This window comes from Rutilus rutilus (genome assembly GCF_951802725.1).
Source record: "Rutilus rutilus genome assembly, chromosome: 8".
Lineage (NCBI taxonomy): Eukaryota > Metazoa > Chordata > Actinopteri > Cypriniformes > Leuciscidae > Rutilus > Rutilus rutilus.
Genome location: NC_140222.1, coordinates 20,132,199 through 20,160,145, shown reverse-complemented (window position 1 = coordinate 20,160,145; position 27,947 = coordinate 20,132,199). Strand labels below are relative to the sequence as shown.

At 38.1% G+C, this 27,947-nt stretch overlaps 3 protein-coding genes and 1 long non-coding RNA gene across 6 annotated transcripts in view; 2 read left to right on the top strand and 2 right to left on the bottom strand.

Annotated features, from left to right (window-relative positions):
* The first annotated feature begins 373 nt into the window (after positions 1-373).
* On the top strand, positions 374-22,187 carry LOC311295953 (SLAM family member 5-like). 3 transcript variants are annotated; one of them, XM_084417523.1, is made up of 6 exons: positions 374-642; positions 19,676-20,002; positions 20,691-20,984; positions 21,462-21,569; positions 21,669-21,733; positions 21,814-22,187. In XM_084417523.1, exons 1-6 carry the CDS (start codon positions 594-596, stop codon positions 21,859-21,861), a joined length of 891 nt encoding a protein of 296 aa, XP_084273649.1. In that variant the 5' UTR covers positions 374-593; the 3' UTR covers positions 21,862-22,187. The 3 variants fall into 3 exon arrangements, with proteins under 3 accessions (XP_084273649.1, XP_084273648.1, XP_084273647.1); XM_084417522.1 differs by lacking the exon at positions 374-642 and adding an exon at positions 18,965-19,184; XM_084417521.1 differs by lacking the exon at positions 374-642 and adding an exon at positions 18,966-19,184 and having other exon boundaries at positions 21,462-21,733.
* LOC311294779 (uncharacterized protein) lies at positions 6,486-13,762 on the bottom strand (the record flags this gene model as incomplete). The annotated part of the gene is made up of 4 exons (XM_084415808.1): positions 6,486-7,634; positions 12,384-12,713; positions 13,186-13,312; positions 13,706-13,762. The coding sequence occupies 4 exons, from the start codon at positions 13,760-13,762 to the stop codon at positions 7,384-7,386; spliced, it is 765 nt and encodes a 254-aa protein (XP_084271934.1). The 3' UTR covers positions 6,486-7,383.
* A 1,177-nt stretch (positions 22,188-23,364) lies between the features above and the next one.
* On the bottom strand, positions 23,365-25,976 carry LOC311295972. Its single transcript, XR_014628446.1, has 4 exons — positions 25,788-25,976; positions 25,166-25,455; positions 24,249-24,389; positions 23,365-23,520 (listed from the first exon to the last, which is right to left on the bottom strand). It is a non-coding gene; the product is annotated as an uncharacterized lncRNA (long non-coding RNA).
* A 1,164-nt stretch (positions 25,977-27,140) lies between these two features.
* The window catches only part of LOC311295956 (CD48 antigen-like), a 58,494-nt gene continuing 57,687 nt past the window's right edge, over positions 27,141-27,947 (top strand). The window contains exon 1 of the mRNA XM_084417532.1: positions 27,141-27,277. The gene's annotated coding sequence lies outside the window, so the exon portion shown is untranslated. The remainder of the gene's footprint in view (positions 27,278-27,947) is intronic.

The following is a 27,947-nucleotide window of genomic DNA, read 5'->3' as shown; positions in this document are numbered from 1 at the left end:
AACGAATAGACACGGCACAACGAATAGACACCACAAATAGGCTATAAATAATAAGGATAACAAAGTAGAAGTACTAAACAATTTGGAAGCAGGATAATTTTTATATTATCTCACAGTTTTAGCCCGGACAAAGAAAAGTTTTTCCTCTTTTAGCTATTTCTGAAATTATAGTAGCCTAGGCTATTACGAGTATTAACTGTGTATTTTCAAACTGCGGCTGGCTTACCACAGTGGTAAACCTGGGGTGGCAATGCCTTTTCTAGGACTGTAGATGCCACTACGTAGCCTACCAACTTAGCCTAGTGCTCACTGCAGCCTGCAGAGCCATGACGTCCAGCTCCCCCTCTGGTCGTCATGGGTGGAACTTTTTTCTAGTGCAGGTTAGCTTGTTTCATCATGGCGGCTCTCAGATGGGAACCGACTCTCACCGTTCACTTAAAAGAGCCGGCTCATAGAACGACACATCACTTCACTTAAACTCGGGGAATCTTCAATGCTGGGAGCCCATGGCTTTATAACAGATTCTTCCTCTTGTGCTTCACTGGACTCCTGGAATAACAAAGTTCAGGCTGAGAATATATCACGCTTTCACTATGTTTGGCAGGATATTAGTTTTGTGTCGATGCTTTTTGATTGTAAAAGGTAAGGATATTTGTTTCCACGTGAACGGTTAATGGTGCAGTTTGACACTTATAATTGTGACCGATTATACCGCTTACGAATAGTTTGGGTATCTGTAGCTACGCATTTGTGACTGTTTTGGTTGAACTAATATAGTAGCCTAGGCTAGGCTACACTAATTGGTCTAAATTTAAGAGTGCTTGGTTGATTAGAGATCAATTTGATGGGATTTTTTTTTTTTATTATTGTCATTAATGTAACTTTATTCGCGAAACATTTATTGGGTAGCCTGCGTAACTTGTATTCTATCCCTCCACACTAAACTTACACCTAAACTAACAATCACAGAAAACTTTCTGCATTTTTACATTGTAAAAAAAACCATCACTTTGTAAGCTGTTTTCCTCATGGGGAGCCAAAAATCTTCCACAAGGATTTCGGATATTGCCATCATTGTGTGGACATTTTTGTCCATATAATGTAGGGTTTACCTGGACGGCAGATAAAGACGGGGCAGACAAACACGGGGCAGATAAAGACAGGTATGGTTATAGGCTACCACAAAAGGCCACCAGGTGACGCCCACAATCAATTTTAATTTTCTTTGACACATTTTTTTTTATTTTCTCACAAATAAATACACTTATATAGTCACTGTGTCACTTCAGGCAGTGGTCAAATATGGAACACTACATATTTCCAATTATATGTTTTGTCAAGATTAAAATAAGATTCGGTGAAAATTGCAACAACTGAAAGGATTTAAAGTGCAGTGTTGTCATTGTAACATTGTCTCATTGGAAATTCAGATAATTAATTGTAAGGTTTTCAGACTTTTAAATGTTACCTAGTTTATGATGATAACTTAAATTAGAAATTAGAAAATATGCCAATAAATGTACAAACACGACACATATAATAGGTTAATAGCAAGGCAGACTCCAGTTTTAGAAGCATAGCCTTTTGTGAATAGTTTGTTCATTCCAAAACTAATAATTAATTGAAATAAAACAATTTACAGCCATAACTCAGAAAACGCATCAATAAATAAATAAAATACAGCTCTGCCTGTGGTTGACTAGTTAAGTTGACTTAATTTGATGGCTCCCTGTAACCAACTTTGTTTTCTGATTTAAAGCTAGGGTAGGTAATCCTGTTCAGAAACACTTTTTTTATACTGGGTGAAATGGTCCTTCCATCCTGAGAGTAGTCAATACATTATGTGTTCAGAAAAAGGAATGAAAACAATCAGACCTCTGTAGCAGCTGCAGGACAGTAAAAACTCTGACCAATCACGGCCACTCGGTCCGAGTGTAAAGAACCAATCAGATGCCTTCATGTCTCGTGCCCGCGCCCCACTGCGTGCGCTGCCCTGCCAGTGTTGCCAACTTAGCACCTTTGTCGCTATTTTTAGTGACTTTTCAGACCCCTTTAGCAACAATTTTTCAAAAAAGCGACTAGCGACTAATCTAGCTACTTTTTGAACAAACCTCGGTAACCTACAAATGTTGCCAGCATGAGTCCTGCAAGTGCGAGATTTGCTTTCTCCTTGCGGTCACACCTCTCTCTGCGTCTACCCTGTTCTGTGAATGGCTGAGGGCAACAGCACGGCAGCTACAGACGTGAATGAGCAGTTTCCACGGACGGACTTTTAAAAATATATATATTTAAAGAATTTAGTTTGACCATTTTATTTTCCTTTCTTTTCTTGTGCTTATTTCTTATAATACTCACTATCACAGTGCTTTAGTTCACCCAGTTCCCGAACTCTCAATTCAGATAATTTTACACATATAAAAAATAGTCATTCAATAGATAGCCTACTCGTTCTATTGTCTGACAAAAAAATATATAGTAGGCTAAATGAGAACAGCTTTATTGGACATTCGGCTATATAGCCAATATTATATTATATTATATTATATTATATTATATTATATTATACTATGTTAAAATACAGTATGTGAGCATGATTTTAATGAGAAAAAACATTAGGCAGGCGGAACGCAAGTACGCCGCGATGACGTCATGAATATGCTAATTGTCGTTTGACATCATCTTGCGACATTTAGCTACTTTTAGGGGAGGCGTCAGCTACTTTCCATTGAAAATAGTTGGCAACACTGTGCCCTGCGTGCACTCATCACATGTCATTGTCACCGTTCCCGGAAATATTCAGCTCAAAGCACCTGCATATGCAGTCAGCGAAGGCAAACAAGGCAAAAACTACTTCCTCGGACCCTGCCCGCACTCTTGAACGACCTCCTCTGCTTCGCCCTCAACCCCGGACCTGTCCTCGAACCGACGATGCGGTACTTGTCTCCGGACTCGGAGTGTAGTCTTAGAGTCAACAATGTTTTCATCATGAAAACTCTTACATGCAAAACACCGTATAGGCTATGTTATGAATCTTACACGAAATTCACCTTCATCACAGTGTAACTGATGGTAATGGAAAAACGTGTATCAATGCAACCTGTTTTTAGTTTTGCCTTATAAATATAGCTCGTTACCGAATCTAACTTTACCAGTATCGATATGCTTGCTTGATAGTGAGTACTAAAATAAATCTTATTTGTTTATATTCATTGTGATAAAGTTAGGTATTTTATTACATGTGATTCTGACATGATGTCACTGCATGCACTGCGCTCCTTCCTCTCCACTCGTCTCAGGTAAATAATGCGTCTTCCAGCTGAGCCTGTCTGAGCGTTTGGCGTCGCGCGTTCATGTGTTTTGGGGGCGTGGCTTTGGAAGGAGCTCAGAAGGGAGGGGGTGGGAGTGAATGGAAATAATGAGCTGTGTTTATTGCAGATTAAAAGGTCTACAGTCATTTGATTTTTATATTCTCTTTTTCGGAGTACTTACATTTTAATTATGTATTGGTATATAAAGACAGTTTAAACAAATTTGGAATGTTTTTTTGTTTGTTTCTTTAAAAACAAAAGGCTTTACCCATAAATTGCAGAAATCCAATCTGAATTGAACTCATGATTCAGTGCTTGTCATTTTTGTCAGTCAAAGCTTAGACTACATACATGGCCATCAGATGTGTTTGTGTAATCTGCAGCACAAAGTAAATAACAGCCCAAATGCGTAGGCTATCACATTCAAACAACTTCATACATTAAAACGTCATTAAGGGACTGATGGTGACATTTCTGCTCTCAGTTTATGTCCAACACTATCGGATCTGAAGTGATCAACTAATAGAACAACAGTAGCCACGCCCACCACAGCAGAGATGACCAATCGGATCACAGCTTCAGTTGAACCACAACACTGGTCAGAGTCTGAGGGAAGAAAGAAACTGAGACTGAACTTTCCATTTCAACAAGCTTTTTCTCTCTGGCTTTCTTAACCACAGATTAGCTCAGTAATTTAGTAACATCACTGCTGTCATACCTGCATATGGTTGACAGAGATGCGTGATGTTTTCCAGATGTGTGGTCTGGTTTCTGATGGGATTGTTGATCACACAGCTGTAAGTGTTGTTATCCTGGGGGGTATTCCAGAAAGCAGGTTATGTGACATACCCGGGTAAGTTTAAGGGTAAGTTAGTGGATAACCTCAACTTTCGGTTCCAAAAACGGAGGTAACTTTCTGGGTATGTATGTAACCATAGGAACTTACTCTCTGAAGATAACCTGCTCGGTAGCAGGTTATGTTCCAGGGTTAGTTTGTTTCAGAGAGGTGACGGAGCATAGCGTGCCCTTTTGAAGATGATCCAGTGGATGTGGAAGCACAGATAATACGAAATCTTTTCCGCCGTGAGGGTGATACAACCACGTATCGATGTGTTTTCGTATCCAAATGAATATGTACCGTTTTTCAAAAGAATCGTTAATTTATTAAACGAAGATAATGGAGTTAAATATTTAACTCCATTTATTTAACTTTTTTGCGACGGGGAGTTTTTTGTATACAATAGGCGATGCAGAGCATGTGGGAAAGGCAACTGTGTGTATGGCTGTTCGTACAGTATGCATTGCACTCAAACGGTTCCTACACACTTTTGTGCAGTTCCCTGGCCATAAACCACGGAGGGTCATTAAAGAGGAATTCCACAGAGTGGCGGGTTTGTCCATTCTATGATATTCTATGAAAGACCATTTTAGTTACATAGCACTACTTAATTTATTCATACTGTATACAGCCACAATAATTTTAAATGTTTCTAATTATATAACTTTCAATTTCAGGGTTCCCAAATGTGATTGGGTGCATTGATGGAACCCACATTCCCATTAAAGCTCCTTCAGTCAATGAAGGAAACTATGTTAATAGGAAGTCAATCCATAGCATCAATGTGCAGATGACAATAGATTTTTTGGGTGCTAAATGTTTGGGTGTTTAAACCATTAAATCACCCTCATTACTGGTCCCCACTAACTAGGTAATATGTGATGCAACCCCTAATGTTGAAGCCAAATGGCCAGGGTCTGTACATGATGCCAGAATGTTTAGGGAGTCATCATTGTGCCACAAATTTCAACAGGGTATGGTTTGCCTTACACAATGTTTTTTTTTATTTATTTTTTTTTATTTTTTTTTAATGCAATTATACACTTTAACTACCTTTATATGACACTTCAATGGTTACTTGCTGGGGGACAGAGGGTACCCTTGTCTGCCCTATATGATGACACCCTACCCTGAACCTGAGCCTGGACCACAGGCACAATTCAACCTGGCCCACAGCAGAACACGGGTCAAGGTGGAAATGACCATAGGCATCCTGAAGGCAGGTTTCAGTGCCTGCGTGGGCTCAGGGTCAGCCCAGAAAGGTCATGTGACATCACAGCTGCTTGTGTTGTTCTTCACAACATTGCCACACTGAGAGGTGAGAGGGCCCCCCCTTCTCTTGAAGATGGCCAAGAGGAACCCCCAGTGAACCCAGTAGACCAAAGAGATGGCAGGGTGGTACGAGACATGATTTGCCAAAATCACTTTAATTAAAACCAGTTAACAGTCAAGTGTTGTTCATTGTTTCTTTATTTCCTGTAACAAAATACATTTGTATTAATTGCTTTAGATTTCATTCAACAACAAATGACAGATTAATGTTCACATACTGTTTCCCACCTTAAGCTGGTGCTCCAGCAATTCAAGTATGGCCTTTTTTAGGTTAAGCCTTTTCTCCTCCATTTGAAGCTGTATGAGGTCCATCTCCATGTCACTTTTTCTGATTTGCTTTTGAAGGTGGACCTTATACAGCTCTTTGGCAGGCAACTAAAAAGACAGAATAATTAAACATGACTGAAAGTCTGTAATACAAACACAGACCAAATATTTAAATGAGGAAGGAGAACTGCAGAACATTTCTTACACTGCTAAGATTCTGTGTGGAGGTAGATGGACCCTCATCTGTATTAAAATCTCCTGCCATATTCTGTAAAATGACAATGACAATTTATTTATTCTCTTATGCAAAAAAGGGGAAATGCATTCTATGCATCATACCTCTATGGGCCTCCCCACATTTTCTGTTTCTGTCACAGCAGAAGTGGTTTCTTCATCGTCAGCCTACAGTAAAAATAAGGAATGCTTGGTCTAGCAAACAGAAACCTAAAGACAATAATCACTTACAACTGTGACAGAGTGTGGTGTTGCAGGAGGATCCAATAATACAATGTGGCCATCAGCAACTGCAAGATAATTAAACCAATAATATAATCATGCATATTCAATACTCAATGTATATTCTTAAACAAATACAACTAATAAAGAAGGACATTAGGAACATCTAAGAGTACTAGTAATAAGATTACAGTATACAGCATATGCAGTCAAAGCAGCATGCATACTGCACAAGTGAATCAATGACTGTAAAATGCATTCAAAATGCCTTTTTAAAATGGTGACAGTGTTGATGATTTTCTTTATTAAAACACTGACAAAAACAGTGAAAACATCAATAAATCATAAGTATTAATATGGTACACCTACATTTTACTAAGCCACTTGTCTTGGTTGCTGAGTCCGATGAACTGCCCCTGGAATCCCATTGACCACAGGTCGCCCTTTATTAAGGGACAGTGCCAGCTCCTGGGCAGCTGGGGTGAGGGAAGGTGGAGGTGGACCCCCCACCTGTTTTACGGGCCTCATCCTTCTTTCTATTGGCTATGTATAGAAAACTAAATTAGGCTACATTAAATACTAAATTACATTGCTGGAGAATGTTTTTGTGTTTCATTTTGACTTAGCTCACACTTCTTCTGGCTCCAGAAGGATTACACCTGATAAAAGAAGAAGCCAACATACTAGCCAATTATGTGCATTACTACTGTAATATTAAGAAATGTATGGAGGCCAACAAGTAAATACTTGTCTATTTTTACTGCATGCCCCAAAGAATGTTTGCGTCACAATGAAAGGGGAAAATAGCCCATTTATAATTTTATAAACTCATGCATTTACTCAGTCCGTTATTTTTTGCCAAGCCAACTCTCTTTCTTTTGATGATGCAGCAGTATTGCTTTTTTTTTTTTTTTTTTTTTTATAATGGGCTTATAGTCTTCATAAGCAAGCATTAAAACCTCCAACTCAGTTTCATCGAAATATGTAGCTCGCTTTTTTTCTCCCTGGGTTTCCATGGTGACTCCTGAAATCGGTGATCCATTGAAAATGTCTTTATGTACTCGCCGTTTGCGCGCATTAACTCTGGGTTACCAATAGGAGGTTGATTAAACTAACTCTTCTCAGGTGTTTTGGAACCGACATACTCATGGTATGCGGGTTTGGGGTAAATCAACCCAGAGGTTATGATTTACCAAATGGTAAGTTAACCTTGCTTTCTGGAATACCCCCCTGATATTCCACCTCCAGAGGTAGAGAGAGACTGATGCTGAGATCAGACACACTGATGCTGGACAATACACTGATTCCTTTGTACCAGGAGAGAGTCACATCACTCACATTCAACACTGAACACACCAGTGAACATCTGGACTCTGATGATGATGATGAATATTGTAAAGAGTTTCTGATGATGTTGGGAATAGGCAGATGAGCTGGAAAACAACACAGAAGAATCAGAAAGTTCACAGAAGTTTTGTAGCTATCAAAAAATACAGATTGAATTAGTGTTTTCAAAGTTGCTGTCCTTCAGATGAGACTTTCTGCAGCACAATTAGAGAATTGATACCCTCTTCATGATGATGAACTCTCATCTCTTTCTGCGTCACGGGCTGAAGGACGGCAATTTAGCAAATGATAAGCACCCATAGAGCATATTAGAGACTACTTTTTAACACTCTCATCTGCCCTCAGCCCCTAATGCTCCCTATATGAAGATTAAATGGCTTGTTATAGAATGCAGTTTTCTCAAAGGTCAGCACTGTTCACACTATTTGTGTAATTACACCTGTGGAAAGCTAGCCTGGTTGACACCAGACCCTTCTCAGTCGTAACTGAGAGGGTCTGGGGAAGGTTCATTGCCAGCCCATTTCCAAAGGGGCGTCACCAACGGAAGTCGCTCAAATGCCTCTGGGCACAATTGGATAGACCTAGAACCAATCAGAGCGATCGTCATCGAGTAAAGCCCGTCTCAACGTTTGTGATTGGTGCCTCGATTTAGAAAAATTGGAAATGGCCTTGAATGGGCTCTTTGCCAGACTGACTTGCAGAGCAAATCTCAAATTTGCCTGGAAGTTCGTCTGGGTTTTCCCAGGATAGTGGACAGTTCTCAGTAAATGAAATTTCATTTGAAAAGAGATGTTTGTGTTTATTCTCTTGATCATAACAGCAATAGTTTATTAAATGAAAGAATAGTGTTTAATAACTAACCAAGTATGCAGTGTAGGCCAATATACTTCTAGGATTAAAAGGAATAGATTTAGGTGTCTGAATTGTCGTGGTGCAGTTGTTTTATTGAGCTGTGCAAATTGTGGTCAGCACAGGTGTTTTCAGTGTGTTACCTGAATTTAGACATACAGTAGTCTGTTAGTTAGTTCCATTCCTCATATTTTAGTGGCAGTGGAACATTTCACTATTGTGTTTTCACTTTGTATGTCTGTTTTTTCAGCAAAGGGTGACTCTCTTGGACTTTAAGACATCACAGAAAACTTGTTTAATCCGGTTTGTTCACACAGCAGGGCTTCGCACAAAATGCAATTGTAAGTCATGAACATGTACAGGCATGAATTTGGTAAGCAGCTGTCATTGCTGTAAACTACCATATATATATATATATAAAAAATAATTATAAAAAAAAAAGTTATTTTTGTGCAGACAGTTGGCCTCTCCCCACTGTTAGACTATGGAAGCCTGTGCATTAATACGGCCCTGGTCGTAATCAGTCTCTTAATATTTTCTTCCTTCTTTTTGAAAATCATAGAAATTCAGTTTTTTTGTGAAATGTGAAAAGGATTCATTAGATTATTTTACTTGTTGATGATGCAATGTAAACCTCTGAAATGGGCTAATAAAATTAAACATATTAGAGCTCTAAAAAAAGCTCTAGAGATGGGGTCTTTAGACTCCTTGTTAGAGTGCCCACCTCCCATGCGGACGGGCCAGGGTTCACGTCCCACTTAGAGTGGGCGGTTTGAACTGGGGGGGCTACACTGACACAGTGTTGCAATGATCATTTTTGGTGGGCGTCATGTCACATCCAACGCTATCTCACGACTAATTCGTAGGAATTCGTATGATTTGTCTAAACCCCAGTGATAGGTAGGTTTAGAGGCCATTCATACGAATTAGCCGCCTAGTAAAAAAATGTAAGAATTGCCTTGAGATCCGGTTGGTTATATCCTATGTAGAGCTCCAGATTAAGGTGAAGTTCAAAGGCTTTTTGTCCACAAAATGACAAGTGTACTATAGGCTACCTTCTTTGGGGAGTATCTAGTCAGTCTTCAGTGCATTCGGCGCCAGACAAAAGCATTCTTTCTGGGTTTCCCGGTGATGAGTATATATTTTTCATATGAAATACGATTGCTTTTTGTGTGTCTCAAGATTTATTCCTCTGCATATTCCTCAAAAGTTTTGGAACCCCTGTTTTAGGGTAGGGACACACCAAACCGATGCCAAAGAACTAGGGCTGATGAAAGCTAACTGTGTTGTCACCTCGCGTCTCCTGTGCCGGGGCAAAAAAAGCTGCTTTTGAACACGCCAAGAGATCCACAGCCGACTGTTAGCTAGCATGCGTGTAAAGGAGATAACTGTCTATTTCTGCAGATATATTCATCTATATTTGACATTCAATAACCGACACTGCAGGCTGCAGATACAAACAGTAAATAAAGCAGCGCGTACTAGAGTAAAAAAGTACCGACTTACATTTACATTTATTCATTTAGCTGACGCTTTTATCCAAAGCAACTTACAATTGCTATATATGTCAGAGGTCGCACGCCTCTGGAGCAACTAGGGGTTAAGTGTCTTGCTCAGGGACACATTGGTGTCTCACAGTGGATTCGAACCCGGGTCTCTCACACCAAAGGCATGTGTCTTATCCATTGCGCCACCACCACCCCATAACAGACTTCGATAACAGTCGGTACTGAAATTTAAAAAATGTGACACTTTGTCAGCTGTTGAGCGGAATCGTAAACACCTCTGATTTCCCATTGTACTTAGCCTGGAAATCCAGACCTAAATCTAAAAGACTAATGGTCTGGCGTCGACTAATGAAAATCGGCCAGCTCGAGGGGTGGCACCAAGCGTGCATTTGAAAATCTCACTGCACGACATAACACTATGACCAATCACAACAATAAGCCCCATACGCTTAGCTACCAGCGGAGCTAACTGCTAGATTAGACTCTTGCCGTATCCGGTCAGCAAAACAGCAAAAACGTCCTTCTTGCAAAGGAACGATCCGAGCGGCGTCTTCTGTTCCTCTTTTAGAGAAAAATCCAAGTCTAACTCGTTCATTGTGGCAGCCAAAGCCGTTTCAAACAACTGGTATTCATCCATAGCCATCTTGCAATGTTTACTAATGACTTCAACGTCACAGCGCTATCGTCATCTGTTTAGCTCACCTCTGGCCCGCCTATATCAGATAACCCGCTGTGATTGGTGCAGCTCGGATAGAGGGGCATATTTAATGAGCATCATTACTCGACACCAGAGTAACTCGCTGAGCAAATTCAACTTGTGCTCTCGCGAGAACTCTGGATTACCAGGGTACATTGTACTCCCGTGCTCATCAAAAATGTCTGTGACTGGCTATAATGATCAGCGCTTCAAAAACATGTTGTAAATGTATATCAATGATGCTCTTCACAGAACGATTACACAGATACATGCGGGAGCGTTTGAAAGCAAGCGTCTATCAGCGGACTGGTCTTTCAAACACTCCGGCTCCCGTTTTTAACAAACTTTCAAAAATGTCTGTATGCTCTCAGAGGCTCCCGCTTTGATCATTGTAGCCAATCACAGACATATCTGATGAGAGCTTGAACACAATGGCCAAGGTTTTTACAATGCCACTCAACAGTGCTCAAAGCGACACAATTTTAACATTTCAGTACCAACTTGGTACCGAAGTCGGTGCTTTTTGACAGCTTTAGCCCATACTTGCTGCTTTAATATATTAATCCTGCTGATTACTTTCTTTATTCCACTCCACTCATGTTAAGCCCCATTCACACCGCCAGCGACAAGATCCCATTCATTTCAATGGAGGGCTGGCGACTTGCGGCGACACAAGCGTCAGTGACGCGACAAAAGTTCAGGAATTTTAACTTTATGCAAATGAGAAGCAAATTTCTCCATTACTGTACGACATACTGTGGCAATGTGAACGGGGCTTTAGCCTAATTTGAAAATTTCCCCCGAACACTAAATTAGATTAGCCTTCTATCTGTACCGTTTCCACTTCTTTGCTCTCTGTTTTGCTATTATTCTCGTACACTGATTCATTCGCTAAACTGAACAGCCAATCAGCGTTCTATCTCTCACCAACGGCCTGAAGCTGATTCTACATGCTGAATCTGCTTAAAGGAGTCATAACCTGCTATTTTCACTTTTCCACGAGAATCAATGTATGTTATGATCGACTAACGATTATACACTGGCCGGGAAGCCGATATTTAAAAGTGAAGCGTTTGTTTACCTCAGGGTAAATAAACCAGCGCGCGTGCACGCGCACTCAAATACGAGATTTTGATTTCAGCTCCCTCTTGACGTCATGAGGTAGTAGGATATACCATATATGGACACCGCAGCAGGAAGCCCCCCTTCCCCTCTCCCCCTCATATTCAGTTCAGTCGGGAAAGATGGAGAAACCGAGTGCACACCGGACTTGCTCTGTGGTTGATTGCCATAAAAAACATATAAATGTGTTTTATCTCCCAAAATCGGACGAAACTATCAGGGACCAGTGGATGAAATTCATTTTTAATGACGCTGTCCCAACAACCCTTTCAACTGGCGTGCAGAGCCATAGAGCGTCCACGACAGCCAAAACATCGCATTGATCTCGCCAGACAATAATGCCTTCAGAAATAAGGGTAAAAGTAGGTCTGTGTTTATTTTTTTTCCACTTTTCTTTTTTAGAAGGGCCTGAAAGACTATAATACAGCAGTAGGTATCCAATGTAATACTAGGTTATGACTCCTTTAAAAATCTCTGACAGCTTCTGACTAGAGCCAACGGTGCAGAACACACCAAAAATAAATGAAGTCGGCCAACACTCAACAAAAGCCCAACATTGCCCGACGGCCGATTGTTTGGTGTGTCCCGGGCTTTAGAGATAAAACACTGAAACTGCTATGAGACCTCAATACCGATGATGGTTAGATTAATGTACTCACCATAAACAGTAACTCTGAACCTCTTGTCTGAAGTCCCTCCATTACTGATAATGGTTAGTCTGTAAAGTCCAGAGTGTTTTATTCTGATGTTTTTGATGGTAAGAGAACCACTTCGATTATTCATCTCCAGTCTGTCTTTGAATATCTCATTACTGTCATATGTTGGGATGTTCTGCTTGTAGATTTCCGCAATACGAGAGTTTTCAGGTCCAAACCTCCAGAGTATCTGGTCATCTTTCTCGATTGCAGAAACACTGATGTGTAGAGTGACAGAATCTCCCTCCATCACTGATATTGTATTGTCTGCATCTGAACTAGCCCCAAACACATCTGAAACAACATTCAGATACTCTACATAACATTCATACACGTATCGAAAAACGTACACAAACGTAGCTTTGGAGAACGGCAAGCTTAAAGCAGTAGGTTTCTATTGTGTTTAAAAAACGCTTTCGCTCTTCTTATAAATAGCATTACAATGATCATATGTTTACACCACAGGTTTATCAAAGCTCAACAAGGAGAGGAGCTCGCACACATAATAGAAGATAAAAAAAAAAACTTTATCATGAAGCCAAATGCAAAGACAACATTTTTTGATTTACATCATCATCAGTCTCATGTACACTAGAGGTTTACACATTTTGCAATATTCAATGTAACTGAACCAAATACTAGACTGCACAAAAAGGGTTTAGATTTTCTGTTAATCAACTTCATCAATAAAAACAAAATGCATTTAATAGTAAGTATAGTGATAAGTAATAGTATAATGATAGTAAATATGATAGTGAAATCTCACCCTGTGCAGAAATCAAAAACAAGATGAATCTCCACATGCACATTTTTGCAGGACCGTTGAGTTTCTGTAGAGTTTGGTGGCTCACAGTCAATGAATGCAACAGTTCTTTACTGCTGCAAGGTTGTTCCTGAAATCACCGTGAGATCAGACTCAGACCACAGTGGGTGTTATACTTCACCAACCTCTGACACACTTAAACCGAAAGAAAGTTTATTCCTTTGAGCACATTTCAAAAACAACAAGGATTAAAAAAGGGAAACAAAAAGGAGGAAAACAAAAAATATATATTTTTGACAGAGATAGAAATCCTTCTATAGTTGTAATGTTGATTTTTATACAAATATTTTAAATCAACAATACATGCTGCTGTTGATATTTTAATCTGCTTTTAATTTTAGCATGACTATTTACAATGAAATAAACTCTGTTCTGTAATATTTTGCACTTGTTTATTAGGCTCTGAATAAAAGTGGCCGTTGAGGGCTTATATGTTCGTGAGAGAAGAAAAAGCGCCACTTACCACTGTGGTTAAAGAGTTCTCATCTGCCTTTTGCCACTTGTGAGACATCAGGCACATTTCCCATCAGTTTTTTTTTTTTATAGCTCTCTCATAGTAATAACAATCAAATATGAAATGGCTCATAATTCATTTAGATTTAACGATTTTAAGCACGACTGGCTTTGTTTAGATTTTTTTTAAATCTAAAAAAAATATTTGTCTACCTAAACATGCAGATATGCACATTTATATGTGATAAAGCTGAAGGGTGCATACTTATTACTACACATAATAACAGTATTTTAATATTCTCTAATATTTTGCATTTTACTGTAGAGAGACTTTGATGTCTGTTTAAATATTAATGAGTATGTTCAGACATACCATCAGGCCAAAACACAAAGGGTATTTGCCCTATTTGTCTGTTAGCCTTTCTCCTTTTCAGGTTGTCACCACTTCCTCCTGATTGCTAGTTCAGTGATGCGTGGGTGTGTTGAGCTCAGTGTCACTGAATATGACTTGTATTTGATTTGGTGTTTTGTTTACTTACTTACATTTTAACAACTTGCAGTAAAAAAAAAGAAGATTCAAAGCTATATGGTGATCAGAAAAATCTGAGATATCCCCTCAATGGATCATATCGAGCACCAGAGAGTAGTTTGAAATCCAGATTAATAGGTGTATAAATTGCAATCTGTTGTGTTCTTATGGATTACTTTTTTTTTTTAGCTTCATAATGTGACCATATGTTTTATGAACAAATTTCAATAGCAACACAGATAATTAACCTGATTAACATAAGAGGAGTGCATTCAGCCAATCAACTGAAGAGGTAGCAGATTTTCCTCTGTTCGTTTGACAGTATGTCAGCATCCCTCCACCACCCCATCTCCTCACTTCTAGTCCTAACTCTCAGGGTTTCAATCAGGGTTCGGTTCCATGGAATGAAAGCGAGGCTGTGAGGGATAGTATATGTTGTACTGTTATTTCATTTGTTCTGGATTGTTCTGCTGAAGAAACACTGCAAAAATAATCTTTCCAAGAAAATTTCAGTAGACAAAACAAAAACAAACAAAAAAAACAATATGAGCTGTGGAAATTTATAAATGATCTTAGGAGCTTTGTTCAGATTTTTACAGCAGATGCCATTGAAAATGTGGTAAGTCTATTCACTGATGCTATTTTTTTATTATTATTATTCCTTGAATAAACAAAAGATTACTCTGAACAAGGTCTATATGCAGCAATACTCACTCATGCCATGTAGTTGTTCTTGTCCTGTCCTCCTGTAAGTATTATTAAGCTCTTCCTCCCCCCAGTGGCTATGTAGTTTTTTGATGCATCCTCCTCTAAAGGTTGTGCAAAACTTGATTTCTAAGAAATATAAAAAGCTGTGCTTTTCATTCACAGATCATCTTTAAATACTAAGATATAAACAGCTTGTAGCAGTCATGTATAAACTTAAGCCACTTTGAGCCGTATTTATAAAACATGTTTCATCTCACCACTAAAAGTGATGATGCACAACACAGGGCAACTTTTTGAGCAATGTTGCTGGACAATGTTGCCGTCAACGGGCAACCAGATGAGACACAGGGTCCATGACCAATCTAAATGATCCAGATACAAATGTATTGGCCATTTTCAATGGGAAAGTGCCCAAGCAACAATTGCTCGGCAAGATTACCCAGAAATATTGCTCAAAAGGTTTCCCAGTGTATCATCACCTTTAGTGGTGAGAAGAGATGTTTTGTATAGCCCAAGGGTTTACAGTTTGGATATCTAACATAAGCCCAGATATGCTTGACGTCAGGCTACACTGTCAGAAATAGGGGTACAGTAGGAGTCCATTTCTGTCCCCCAAGTTAGTGTACAATCTACACTAACGTACCCCATAGGGCTTATTATTAGACATCAAGGTACATGTACCTTTTTAAGGGTCAAAAAGCATTAAAAGGTACATATATGTACCGTTTCTTTTAAAGGTTAAAGCAGCACTCAGTAGCTTCGGGATTTCTTCGCTGTATTCTCGCTTTTTGCTCGCAGGTTTCTCTCTAGAGCTCCCCCCACAGCTTCGGAATAGATATTTGACAACACTGTTGTAAAAACTCGTTGGCGATTCTCAGACAGCAGAGTCTAGTAGATCAACGACATCAAAGCAGATGGGACATTCTTTAAAACGTCTTCTTCCTTCGGGTTCGGACAGCGTGAGGGAGCGCAATAATGACAGTATTTGAGCAGATTTATTTTGGCCGTAAAGCAATTGTTTACGTCGCGAGACCTGATATCACGCGATACTTCCTGCCGCGGCAGGCCAAAGTTGCAAGTGCGGATTTTCCGCTCACGGGCACCAGGGGGGTGTGAAACGACCACCATTCAACCCGAAATAAGTAATATAACCATTCCAATGACTCCGAAGCTGTTCAGTTAAGGTAAAAAAGTTACTTAGTTCACCTTTAAGGTACAATATTGTACCCTTGACGGTACAGCCCAAGTGACAAGCCATTGTACCCCTAAAGCAGTGGTTCCCAATTCCAGTCCTCGTGACCCACTGCTCTGCACATTTTGTATGTCTCCCTTATTTAACACACCTGAACCAGATCATCAGCTCATTAGGAGAGACTCCATGACCTGAACTGAGTGTGTCAGATAAGAGAGACCTACAAAATGTGCAGAGCAGTGGGTCACGAGGACTGGAATTGGGAACCACTGCCCTAAAGGTACAATTATGTTTTGCTGTTGACAAACTGCTACGGGCTGTTTATATCTTAGTATTTTAAAGGTGCTATAAGCGATCTCACGCGTTTTTTAGGCTAAAACATTTTTTTTCACATACCGCAAACATCTCCTCACTATCCGCTAGCTGCCTGTCCCCTGAACACACTGTAAAAAAACACGGTCTCTGCAGACAGCCCACGCTCCACAAACTGCAGCAAAAACAAACTGAGCAACAAACAGAGCGACCCGCACCACGAAACATAACAAACTGTTCCAGCCAATAACCGACAAGAACGATGTGGGGGTGGGGTTCGGCGGGTTAGTGCGCGGATGAGGAGGAGGGAGGGTCTAGCTAGCCTCCGTTTTGTTTGATAATAATTCAAACATCAACAAAAGTGTTACGCCAACCGAGATCGCTTATAGCACCTTTAAGATGATCTGTGAATGAAAAGGTTAGGCAGGTTAGGAGCTACGTTTCACGTCTCATCTTACAAATGAAGGGGCGGGCGGTATGTCCCGAATTAAGCTTCTCTTGACTGAGCAGATTGCCTCAGTCAAACTTTGAAATTTACCTACAGTGCATCGTCACGCTACTGTGTCACAGAGGTGGACAGTAACAAAGTACATTTACTTGAGTACTGTACTTAAGTACACTTTTTGAATATCTGTACTTTACTTGTATTATTTTTTCATTTTAACATTTTTTTATTTTACATTTGAAAGTCAAAAATTTTTCATGACCCCCTCTCATCACTTTCTGGGTCACGGGCTGAAGGACGGCAATTTAGCAAACGATAAGCACCCATAGAAAATATTAGAGACTACTTTTTAGCGCTCTCTCCAGCACTTCAGCCACTAATGCTCCCTATATGAAGATAAATGGCTTATTATAAAATGCAGTTTTCTCAAAGAAGTCAGCACTGTTTGCACTATTTGTGTAATTAACACCGACCTATTAACACCTGTGGAAAGCTCTCAGTAAATGGAATTTCATTGAAAAGAGATGTTTGTGTATGTTTATTCTCTTGATCATAGCGGTACTTTATTAAATGAAAGAATAGAGTTTTATAACATGCAGTGTAGGCCAATGATTTAAAGGAATAGATTTAGGTGTCTGAATTGTCGTGGTGCAGTTCTTTTATTGAGCTGTGCAAATTAAGCACAGATGGTTTGGGTGTGTTACCTGATTTCAGACTTAGTCAGGTAGGTAGTTCCTTTCCTCAAATTTGATTGGCAGTGGAAAATATTGCATTTCACTATTTATGCTTTCACTTTGTATCTGTTTGTTTTCCAGGCTACAACGTTCTACAGTAGGCCATAGGGTGTGACAAGAGACTTTATGTATGAGTCATTCGCTCAAAAAGTCTCAACTCTCATGAACTCATACGGTCAGTGTTTCTAGTCAAATGGATTTCCAGTTATCAACACCTGTGAAGTGTTTTATTTTATTTTTTATGTAGCCTACATCTATAGCGTAATAGTTATTATACCGTGGCAGATTTTTTTTTTTTTTTTTTTTTTTTCGCTGCAAGGCATTTATATTACAGTGGCTGAGGGAGTAATGGCACATTTTTCTAGCAGAAAAATCCTTGAGTAAAATAAATCCTTTTTTTTTTGGAGAACATCTCTCTTGATTTGCATTGTTTTTGTTGTTGTTTTAGTTTTAGTTTTGAGAATGATTTGAGAATTTGAGTGTTAAAATATCCTGTTTATACAGCTTGCTTACATTAGTGTCTTGGACAATGTCTGAATGAATGTGCTAATCTATCAGCTGTTACCATAGTTATACAGTGACTAAAGTAATATCAAAGATGGCGACAAAGTCGTATCACATTTTGAAACTACAAAAGTTGAGGCGAAGGTGCATCTGACAAATTAATCGACAACAGTTTCAATACTCGAGCAAAATGGGAGAATTTGAGTCGCACACAGTCCACAAAACTTGTAAACAGCTCTGGAAGACTGGATTTAAAAGCCTTCTGATGACACACATAGATTATATATATGTCTTAGCGAGTTCCTTAATCAGCAAAGGGCTCATGGACTCTATGACATCACAGAAAACTTGTTTTGTGAAAACCCAGCAGGGCTTCGCACAAAATGTGATTGTGCAACAACAAACAACCAAATGCTAACAAACATGCTTTTACTTGTGTTTAGGTCACATGCAGATTAGCCTACATCACATCATCACACCTGCAAATCACATCATGTGACTTAAATACCCTCTCCCAAGCATAGGAACCAATGAATACACATCATGCACACATTATCCCAATACACCACACTACCATACAAAAATAATAATAAAAAAAAAAAACGTTATTTTTGTGCACACACTTGTACATTAATACGGCCCTGGCCGTAATAAGTCTCTCAATATTTTCTTCCCTCTTTTGGAAAATCGTAGAAATGATATTGTTTTTATGAAATGTGAAAAAGGTTCATTAGATTATTTTACTTGTTGATGTAGGCTGATGAGAGGTGTGTGCGTGTAAACCTGCGGTCTTTAGCGTCCTCGACAGCATGAAGTCATATCTGGGCTTGTGTCAGATTGTGTCAGGGGCGGAGTCTGATGTAATGTTTAAGCTTCTCTTGTGCAGATTTCCTCAGTCATACTTTGAAATTGACCCACAGCGCATCGTCACGCTACTGTATCACCACGTTTTTAAATAGGCTACGCGGAGCTCCAGTTGAAAACAAACAAACAAAAAACGCTTTGGTTGACGGAATATGATTCTAAGCGCTGTTTTCCTCTGCCTCTGTCTGTCTCTCAAGAAAGGTAAATATACTTTTTACTGTTCTTATTTATCGTTGTTTTACGATTATAAGAAAACACTCGATTTATTTTATTCCCGGCTATAGGCTACCTGATTTAAGCAGGCTAATTCAGGGTTTGAAATTAACACCTGCTTAAGGACACATCACTGAATGAAGTTACACTGAAAAATATCATTCTATTAGTGGTTGCCAACATCACTTTCTTCAGTGCAGTTTGTTCAGAGTAAACATTGTCATGGTATACAGAAGATTGAGTGTATACTGTTCTTGAAAGAGTAGATGTCAAGGAAAACTTTTCTCTCATTCATAATCAGTTTATTTTTCATCTTGACTATCCTGTATATTTCATTCATTGAAATAAACTTGATTAATGTTAAATTACCAACTTCAGCCAATAATTGATGAGAAAATGTATATTGAATATCTTGAAAATATATATATTTTTCCAATCATAAGACTTAGGCCTACATATATTTTCTAAATGTGTTTCAGGTGTGTTTGGTGATCCAGCTGAAGTGAAGTCAGTGTCAGTGACTGAGGGAGATTCTGTCACTCTAAACATTAATGTTACTGAAGTACAGAAAGATGATCAGATACTGTGGAGGTTTGGGCGTAATGACCCTCGTATTGCTGAAATCTACAGACAGATCATCTCTTATAATGATGACATTGAGAAGTTCAGAGACAGACTCCAGATAGACAGTCAAACTGGATCTCTGACCATCAGAAACATCACAAAGGCACATGCTGGACTTTACAAACAAGAGATCATCAGGAGCTCAGGGACAAATATGAAGAATTTCAATATTTATATTTATGGTGAGTTGAAGATATTTTAATACATTAATATGCACACCCTCATCATATTCATGTCATGGCAACTTGTCGATGTCCTGATTATTCATAATGACTTTTAGTTTCTTTTGATCGACATTGTAATTCAATTATTGACTGTATAATTTCAGTTAATAGTGAAAAAGTACATTTCCAATTTTACCTGCCTGTCTTTATTACTGTTCACTTTATGAATGGGGGTCACTATAAGTGTAAATTAAGTAAGATGCTATTTACGCTGTTTAGATATTTTTTGTTGATACTTTTTGTATACATAGAAACAATTAGCACCTTGATTAAATTTATTGTAAATAGCGATACAGTTGATGCCTCTCACACAAAATGTAAATAAAAATAATACACTAATTATATTATAGCTATAATCTGGGTGAATAATATACTATACATTTTATTATTTAATATACAAAGCAAACATGCAAACATATTTGTTTTGCATATTCATATACTTTAATATCTACTTTTTCTCTCTCTCTAATTATGAGTATATTGCACTGCTGTTGAATGCCTGAGCCTCAACCAAATGCAATGTACAAATTGTCTTTGACATTTGTATGACAGATAAATAAACTTGGCTTGATTTGAAGTTTGCAATAGCCAACACTGCTTTAAATTAAAAAACAGCATATTTTATTGTTTGTATACTTCTTTCCAGATCGTCTTCCTTCTCCTGTCATCACCAGTAACTGTTCTTCACCATCATCATCATCATCAGAGTCCAGATGTTCACTGGTGTGTTCAGTGTTGAATGTGAGTGATGTGACTCTCTCCTGGTACAAAGGAATCAGTGTATTGTCCAGCATCAGTGTGTCTGATCTCAGCATCAGTCTCTCTCTACCTCTGGAGGTGGAATATCAGGATAAAAACACATACAGCTGTGTGATCAACAATCCCATCAGAAACCAGACCACACATCTGGACATCAGTGAACTCTGTCAAAAATGTCCAGGTATTAACTGGTCTGTTATCCTGTAATCGTTATAAATTAATTAGAGTTGTTGTGTTTTGTTGCTTTTAGTCCATGCCTCTGATGATAATCTAAAATATATTCTAATTTATTCCAACATTTTTCTAAATGTACCTTCAGCAGATATAAACATTTAAAATGCACAGCCTATCCTAAAATGTAAATAATTTGAATCACATGCAAATGTTTGTCGAATAAAATGCTGTGAAGATGTCCCTACCCATAAATAATAAATGAATAGCAAGTATACATTTCTGATTAGCAGGCAAAACATGGTCTGATACAGTGTATTTAAAAAAGGACAAGTATTTCAAATTGTCCCACCCAAACTTCCTCGAGACAATATTGCTCAAGTCTCTCTGAAGAAGTGTAACCCGACATGTTAGTTGTCACCTTCCATCATCATGATTTACTTACAGCTTTAAACTGTATAACAAAAGTTTTCTCTGTTCATTACAGCACAGGACCAGCGTTTGGTGGTGGTAATAGCTGTTCCTCTAGCGCTGCTGGCAGCAATAGCTGTAGTTGGAGGTTTGATTTATAGAAGATGTAGGCCTAAACAACCAGGTAAAAAAAAAAAAAAACATATGCCTAAACATATTTTATTAATTTTAAATGGTGATTTAAAAATAATATTTAATCAGTGTCTTTTTATTATTAAAACAGTTAAGCTTCATGATGAGATTTATTACACTAATCCAACATTCTGTGCACTTCTGCCTCAGTCTACGGTAAGAACTGAGACTTTTCTGCCTGTATAAACCCATCGACCCCTCATCTGATTTTTGATTCTGGTTCTGTTTTATTGCAGGACGCCGTTGCAGCAGATCACACAGTGTACTCAACTGTTGTGACATGAATTTGAGATCCAAATGATTTTTTTTTGTTCCTGCAATTCATCCAACATTTTATTAAAATTTACTTGTAAAAAACCTGCTTGTTCTGTCTATTCTTTGTTCTTTGAGTTATTTGTTCCACTTAACACCGTTATTATTTTAGTTTACTCTAATTTATATTTCAAACTTAGGTTTAAGTGTTAATTGATGATAGTTTATTAATGATTCATTATTTTCAGTTGATTATTTACTGATGTCTAGAGTCTTGTGTTAGTGGATCTCACACTGGTTTAGTCAGCTACCTGTTTTTCAGTTCCCAAATACAGACATGAACAAACAACTGGAATTTGCAGAGGGATCCACTCCTTTTTTTTTTCTTTTTTTTTTTAAGATGAGATCATTGTATCAGTTGCACTGATATATTTGAATAACACCCAACATTAAGCTTAGGCCTACTTGAAGCATACATTCACTCATTGGGATGTGGAGACAGATGACAGAATGTTAATTCACTGGGTTTTTTTTGTCTCTCAAGATCAAAGCAGCTGAGGTTGTTTCAGTCATACATCTAGCCTATTAAAACCGACGGAAAAAGTTGCGATTTTCTAGGCTGATATGGCTAGGAACTATACTCTCATTCCTGCGTAATAATCAAGAAACTTTGCTGCAGTACCATGAGTGCAGCAGGCGTAATGATATGACGCAGCGCCTGAAAATAGTACCCAGCTCAGTAGCCTATTATCAGGCGGCAGGCGCTGCGTCATATCATTACGCCTGCTGCACTCGTGGTATGGCAGCAAAGTTTCTTGATTATTACGCAGGAATGAGAGTATAGTTCCTAGCCATATCAGCCTAGAAAATCACAACTTTACATTTTCCGTCGGTTTTAGTACGCGATGTAACTACAGAAGATCGAATCACATTTTAAATAGGAAAAATATCGAAACTCTTTGTTCATTTTTTTTTTTTTTTTGAGAGAAATGCTAATAGCCCAATCTGGTTCAATTCATTATGCTAAGCTATGCTAAAAGTGGGACCACCAGACCCGGAGATCGGCTGAATGGATTCGAAAACGGTAAAACTCAACTGTTTAACTCTGGGGGAGTTGTAATGAGCCTATTTCCAAAAAAAAAAAAAAAAGTGGAGTATCCATTTAATCATTAACTCTGTCTTTTAACTCAATATTTTCTATGAGAAGTAATTTAGTAGGTTAAAAAAAAGTGTTCAGTTTTGTAAGTCGTTCACTGTTATTGACATTTCTGTATAGACACCAAGCAGGCAACAACGTATAAAAGTTTGTTTGTCTTAGTATATTGAAAAATGCAGATCTATAATAGTCATTGACAACCATCTCACCCTAAATGCCACGATTCACGAAGATAAAATAACTCATTGCGGATGTAATGCAAATAAATGGTTCATGAGTTGGTGGAAGAAAGCAGTTTCTAGACCATCAATGTTGTCCTCACTTGTGGTAGAGATTGTAATATATTATGAGTGTCAATAAGTCCATAAGAGAGTCACACCAATCACTGTCACAGTAAGACTCAATCCACCGCTTTATTTCACCATGTGCACTGTATTTGAATAAAGTCCTCTTCTCTGGTCAGATAGTGATGTAAACTAAACGATGTCAAATGCTGCCCTCTACAGCACACAGAGAGTGAGGACAGCAGTGTGCCCTGTAAGATAAACACTGATTTCAGATCATTTACACACACACGTTTGAAAAAAACATAGATAATACAGTGTTACGTCCTATGAGTGTCTATGTTTCTTTTCTTAACGGAACGGAACAAAATTAAGGTTTTGTCAGCTGCCACAGCACCACCACAACAAGATCCTTTTTAAAAACTTAAAGGCTCTTAATATATAACAGTTTACTTAGAGAGTACAACTAGGAAACAAAGACTTCAGAAGAGGACAATGCCAAAATAAACAAAAGTTTATTCTACCTAAATTCTTACTAAGCCTTACTTGCTAATAACGGCTTAAATGGTAAAGCAAATCACAAGGTGACTTTACAATATCAAAGTTGTAGACTGGGGAATCTCACAAGGAAGCAACAGTGCTTAAGGCTTCAGCTTTCAACAATAAGCAGGCAGGAGCCAAAGGAGAGCAGGAGACTCAAAATAACATAAGAAAAACAGTACCATCCAGCTGTCATAAAAAAATATACGTCTTTCTTTGGACGCAACAACAACAAATAGGATGGCAATTGGTGTGATTAAACATTATTGTGATTCAATATAAATGAACTTAACATATCTGTTGCTCTCTCATTAAGACATGCAAACTTCTACACTACAGGATCAGTATTTGGTTTACACAACAAAAAAATGACAAATGTGCTTCTTTGAATAGCATCTGCACCAACAGGCTTTTTCAAAGTGTTTTTGTTTTGTTATACCTCATCCAATCTTCTGGATTCTCTCATTTTCACCCTCCGTGTCCCGAGCTTTATCATTGTCCATAGTGCCGAAGAGCTTCTAAAGCAGTCTGGAGATGTTTGATGGTCTATAAACCGTGTTCATGTGCTGCTGGATGACATCTGAAATACAGTACAGAATTACAGTAATCACAGTTTAAGGACATTGAATGGCTTTTCTGAGATAAATGTAATGTAACCTGACATTGTTTACAATGGTTGCTTGAGCGATTACATGAGACATGATCAGTGCCTTTAAGATACCCTATGTCCATTCATGTTTATTTGTTGCTATAACTAATGGGAGTTAAAATGTTGCTGTTCTCACCATTCGCTGTTACACTGCTCACATTTGCATACATTAAATTGCGCTGCAGTGCTTTATCATCCACATGAGTGTCTCACATCTAGCCATCATTAAGTTGCTTTGATGATTTCTTCATTTTAAAATTTACACACAAGTTCACTTTTTTTGTCTATCAGCTTAAAGTTTCTTCTCAGTCGATTCAAATGTATCATATGTGCTATGATAAAAAGGAGAGTATTAATCTTCATCTCACATCTCTCGCTGTCAACTTCTGAACAACATTGACATACTCTATCCTAACCAGTCTTTGGTCGTGTTTGTCCCATGGGTCCAGTAAAGAGAAACATATGGTTCTTACTGTAATAGCTTGTGAAGCTTATAACATTTTTATCGTAAGTGGTTCCACACAATTGATTTTAGCTACATTAACCAAATGCATTAAGTTGAAATTAATAAATGTTAGTTCAACTTAATGCATTTGTTTAAATGTAGCTAAAATCAATTGTGTGGAACCACTTACGATAAAAAAAATTAGGACATTCAACGAATCATTTTTTTCTTCAGTCTGTTATGCAAAAAAAAAAAAAAAAACCTCTGCCACTCCCAGCTCAACACCTGTCACCTCAGCCACGCATGTGCCGGATCCAGTTCCGTAAGTGCAGAGTGTACATAATAAACACAGGGAGAATGAGATCAGGTAAATTGCAACAGCCTTCTGGACATCAGGTAAGTCACTTTAAAAATGTTCATAAATTCTTAATGGACTTATGAGGAAAGTGTCATGTTTGTTGCTGTGTTTTCTGCTTGTGTCTGATATCTGATGATCTGCACCTGTCTTGATCCACGCACTTGGTATTGCTGGGGTCAAACTCGAATGTATTGCTTTAAAAAAAAAAGAAGACATTTTTTCTATTAATTAAACAAATGTATCATTATCACAAAACAATTAGCTATTGTTAATAAGCTCATAAATGTAACAGTACAATTTACAGTCGAGAAGCAGCGCATAATTCATTGTTACAGATTTGCATTTTACAACAAAGCTTAGAGGCTCATCTGTCAGATTTTGGAACTATTTGTCTTAAGCCTACATTAGTATCCATTTGTGTTTAAATACTTTTATAGGACATTACACTAATTGTAAGGCCACTTTCCTGTGGATCAACCTGAACATCCATGACCCACTTAAGGACATATGATATAACAGAACTTACCACAATCAAAAGTTTGTAGATGATTGAGAAGAAGTGCGTTGGTGGAATTGTATATTTGTTTAAAGTAACTGAATAAAATAGGTTTGTGTACTTGGACTCTGGAACATGCACATACAAATAAAGAATTTTAGGTGGTGATTTCGTAACCCCACCCCTAAACATAAACCATCACTGGGGCATAAGATGATTGTTCACATTCATATGAATTAGCCACTAATTTCAGTAGCACCTCAATGCAGAACACAAGATCCGGGGAGAGGAGTCGGATCTTGTATAAGGGGTGGAGATTGGTAGGTTTAGGGGTGGAGATGGGTAGGTTTAGGGGTGGGTTTAGGGATCGGGGGTGGAGATTGGTAGGTTTAGGTATGTAAGGTGGGAGGAGTTGGAGTTGGATCTGGATCCGACTCCTCCCCGTGGATTTCATGTTCTGCATTGAGGACCATCTCACTAATTTGCCAAAATAAAATAAAATAAAATTACGATAGTTTTGACCAAGAGATTGTGTTGAATGTTTTGGATCTGACCAAGAGTGTGTGGTGTGTATTGTATGTGCTGCTAATTGTAATAAACACTCCCCAGATATCAGGGAACATTCTCAGAACTTTGGCTAACATTCTGCCAAGGTTCTCTCAAGGTTATAAACAAACGTTCCAGTAAAAGGAACAAATATTTCAAGTCACCATTGTGGTGATTGTTTCAGTGTATGTGGGTTGCATACATTGCAGCATGAATAAATTATGCAGCTGAATCGTCTGACTAGTTTCAGCTTTCGTGTTTGCTTTTTACTTTTATTGTCACCATTGTTGAGGGTGGTAATAATGAGTATTGATGTCTTGATTTTTGCACACAAGATATAGCATTTTTGAAAACAAATCTCTCTTTTGACAGTGTATTTTCATAACTGCTGCATATGTATATTACATTATTTGTATTCATTAATGCCACAACTTCACTATTAGCTGTAAATCAGTCTTGAAAGTAAAAAAACAACAACAACAACAACAATGGCTTAAACCTTTTTATTACAGTCATTTGATAATAAAAACGGACATATTAGCTTTTTCGTCAATCTCTTTCTAAGCAATACACAACTGTTCTCTGAAAACACTATTGCTTTTGCGGAAAGAGATTCAATGGACATTTTCATCATTTCCATAAACAAAACAGAATGTTTGGAAAACTTTCTTAGCACAAAAATGTGTTAGCTAGGAAATCTGATATGACATCAACCAACAAGTTTTTGTTAACACAACACAAAACTGGTTTGAAAACAGGCCTGGACAAGTTTAGACATTAAACGCCAAGCAGAAAGCTTGCTTCATAGATCATAGTCCACATTCCTTTACTGTGATTGTGTTTGCTGTCGGAGATTCAGAGAGGTAAAGAGCATTTTTTTAAGAACTATAAACTGTGGGGGAAAAAAAGACTCCAGCAACAACATTTTCTCTTCTCAATCTCAGCAGAACCAGAACAATGATTCAGCAAATCAGGTATGGAAGAGGCTAAATCTATTTTCTCTGTTCCTGTTGGACAGAATCAGAATGAGGGTGTAATGATGTCTGAAAGCAGATCTTTCTCTTTCTTACTCTTTCTCGTGTTGTTCCAAACCTGTATGAGTTTCTTCTGTTGAACACAAAAGATATTTTAAAGAATGTTGGTAACCAGACAGTTGACGGCACCCATTGACTTTTATAGTATTTTTGGAAGTCAAAATTATGTCAGTGGTTACCGTCAACTGTTTGATTCTTCAAAATATCTGTCACACAGAAGAAAGACACTCATACGGGTTTGGAACAACTTGAAGGTGAGTAAATGACAATTTTTGGTGAACTATCCCAAGTTGTGGGTAGGCTTCCAGTCTTCACATCTAGTCAAGTCAAGTCAAGTCAAGTATATTTGTATAGCGCTTTTCACAATGCAGATTGTATCAAAGCAGCTTCACAGTATTACATTAAAATAATACAACAAGGTTTGTTTCTAGTGGAATTTATTGATAAAATCAAATTATTAATGTTAATGTTAACTAATGAACCTTAAAGTGTTACCCAAGAATGATCTTGCTGGATTATATTTAGCAATAATTTTGCAGATGTGTATACTAATGCCAAATTTTAGAAGCCTATGATTATTGTAAATGAAAATTATATTTAGGTCATGACT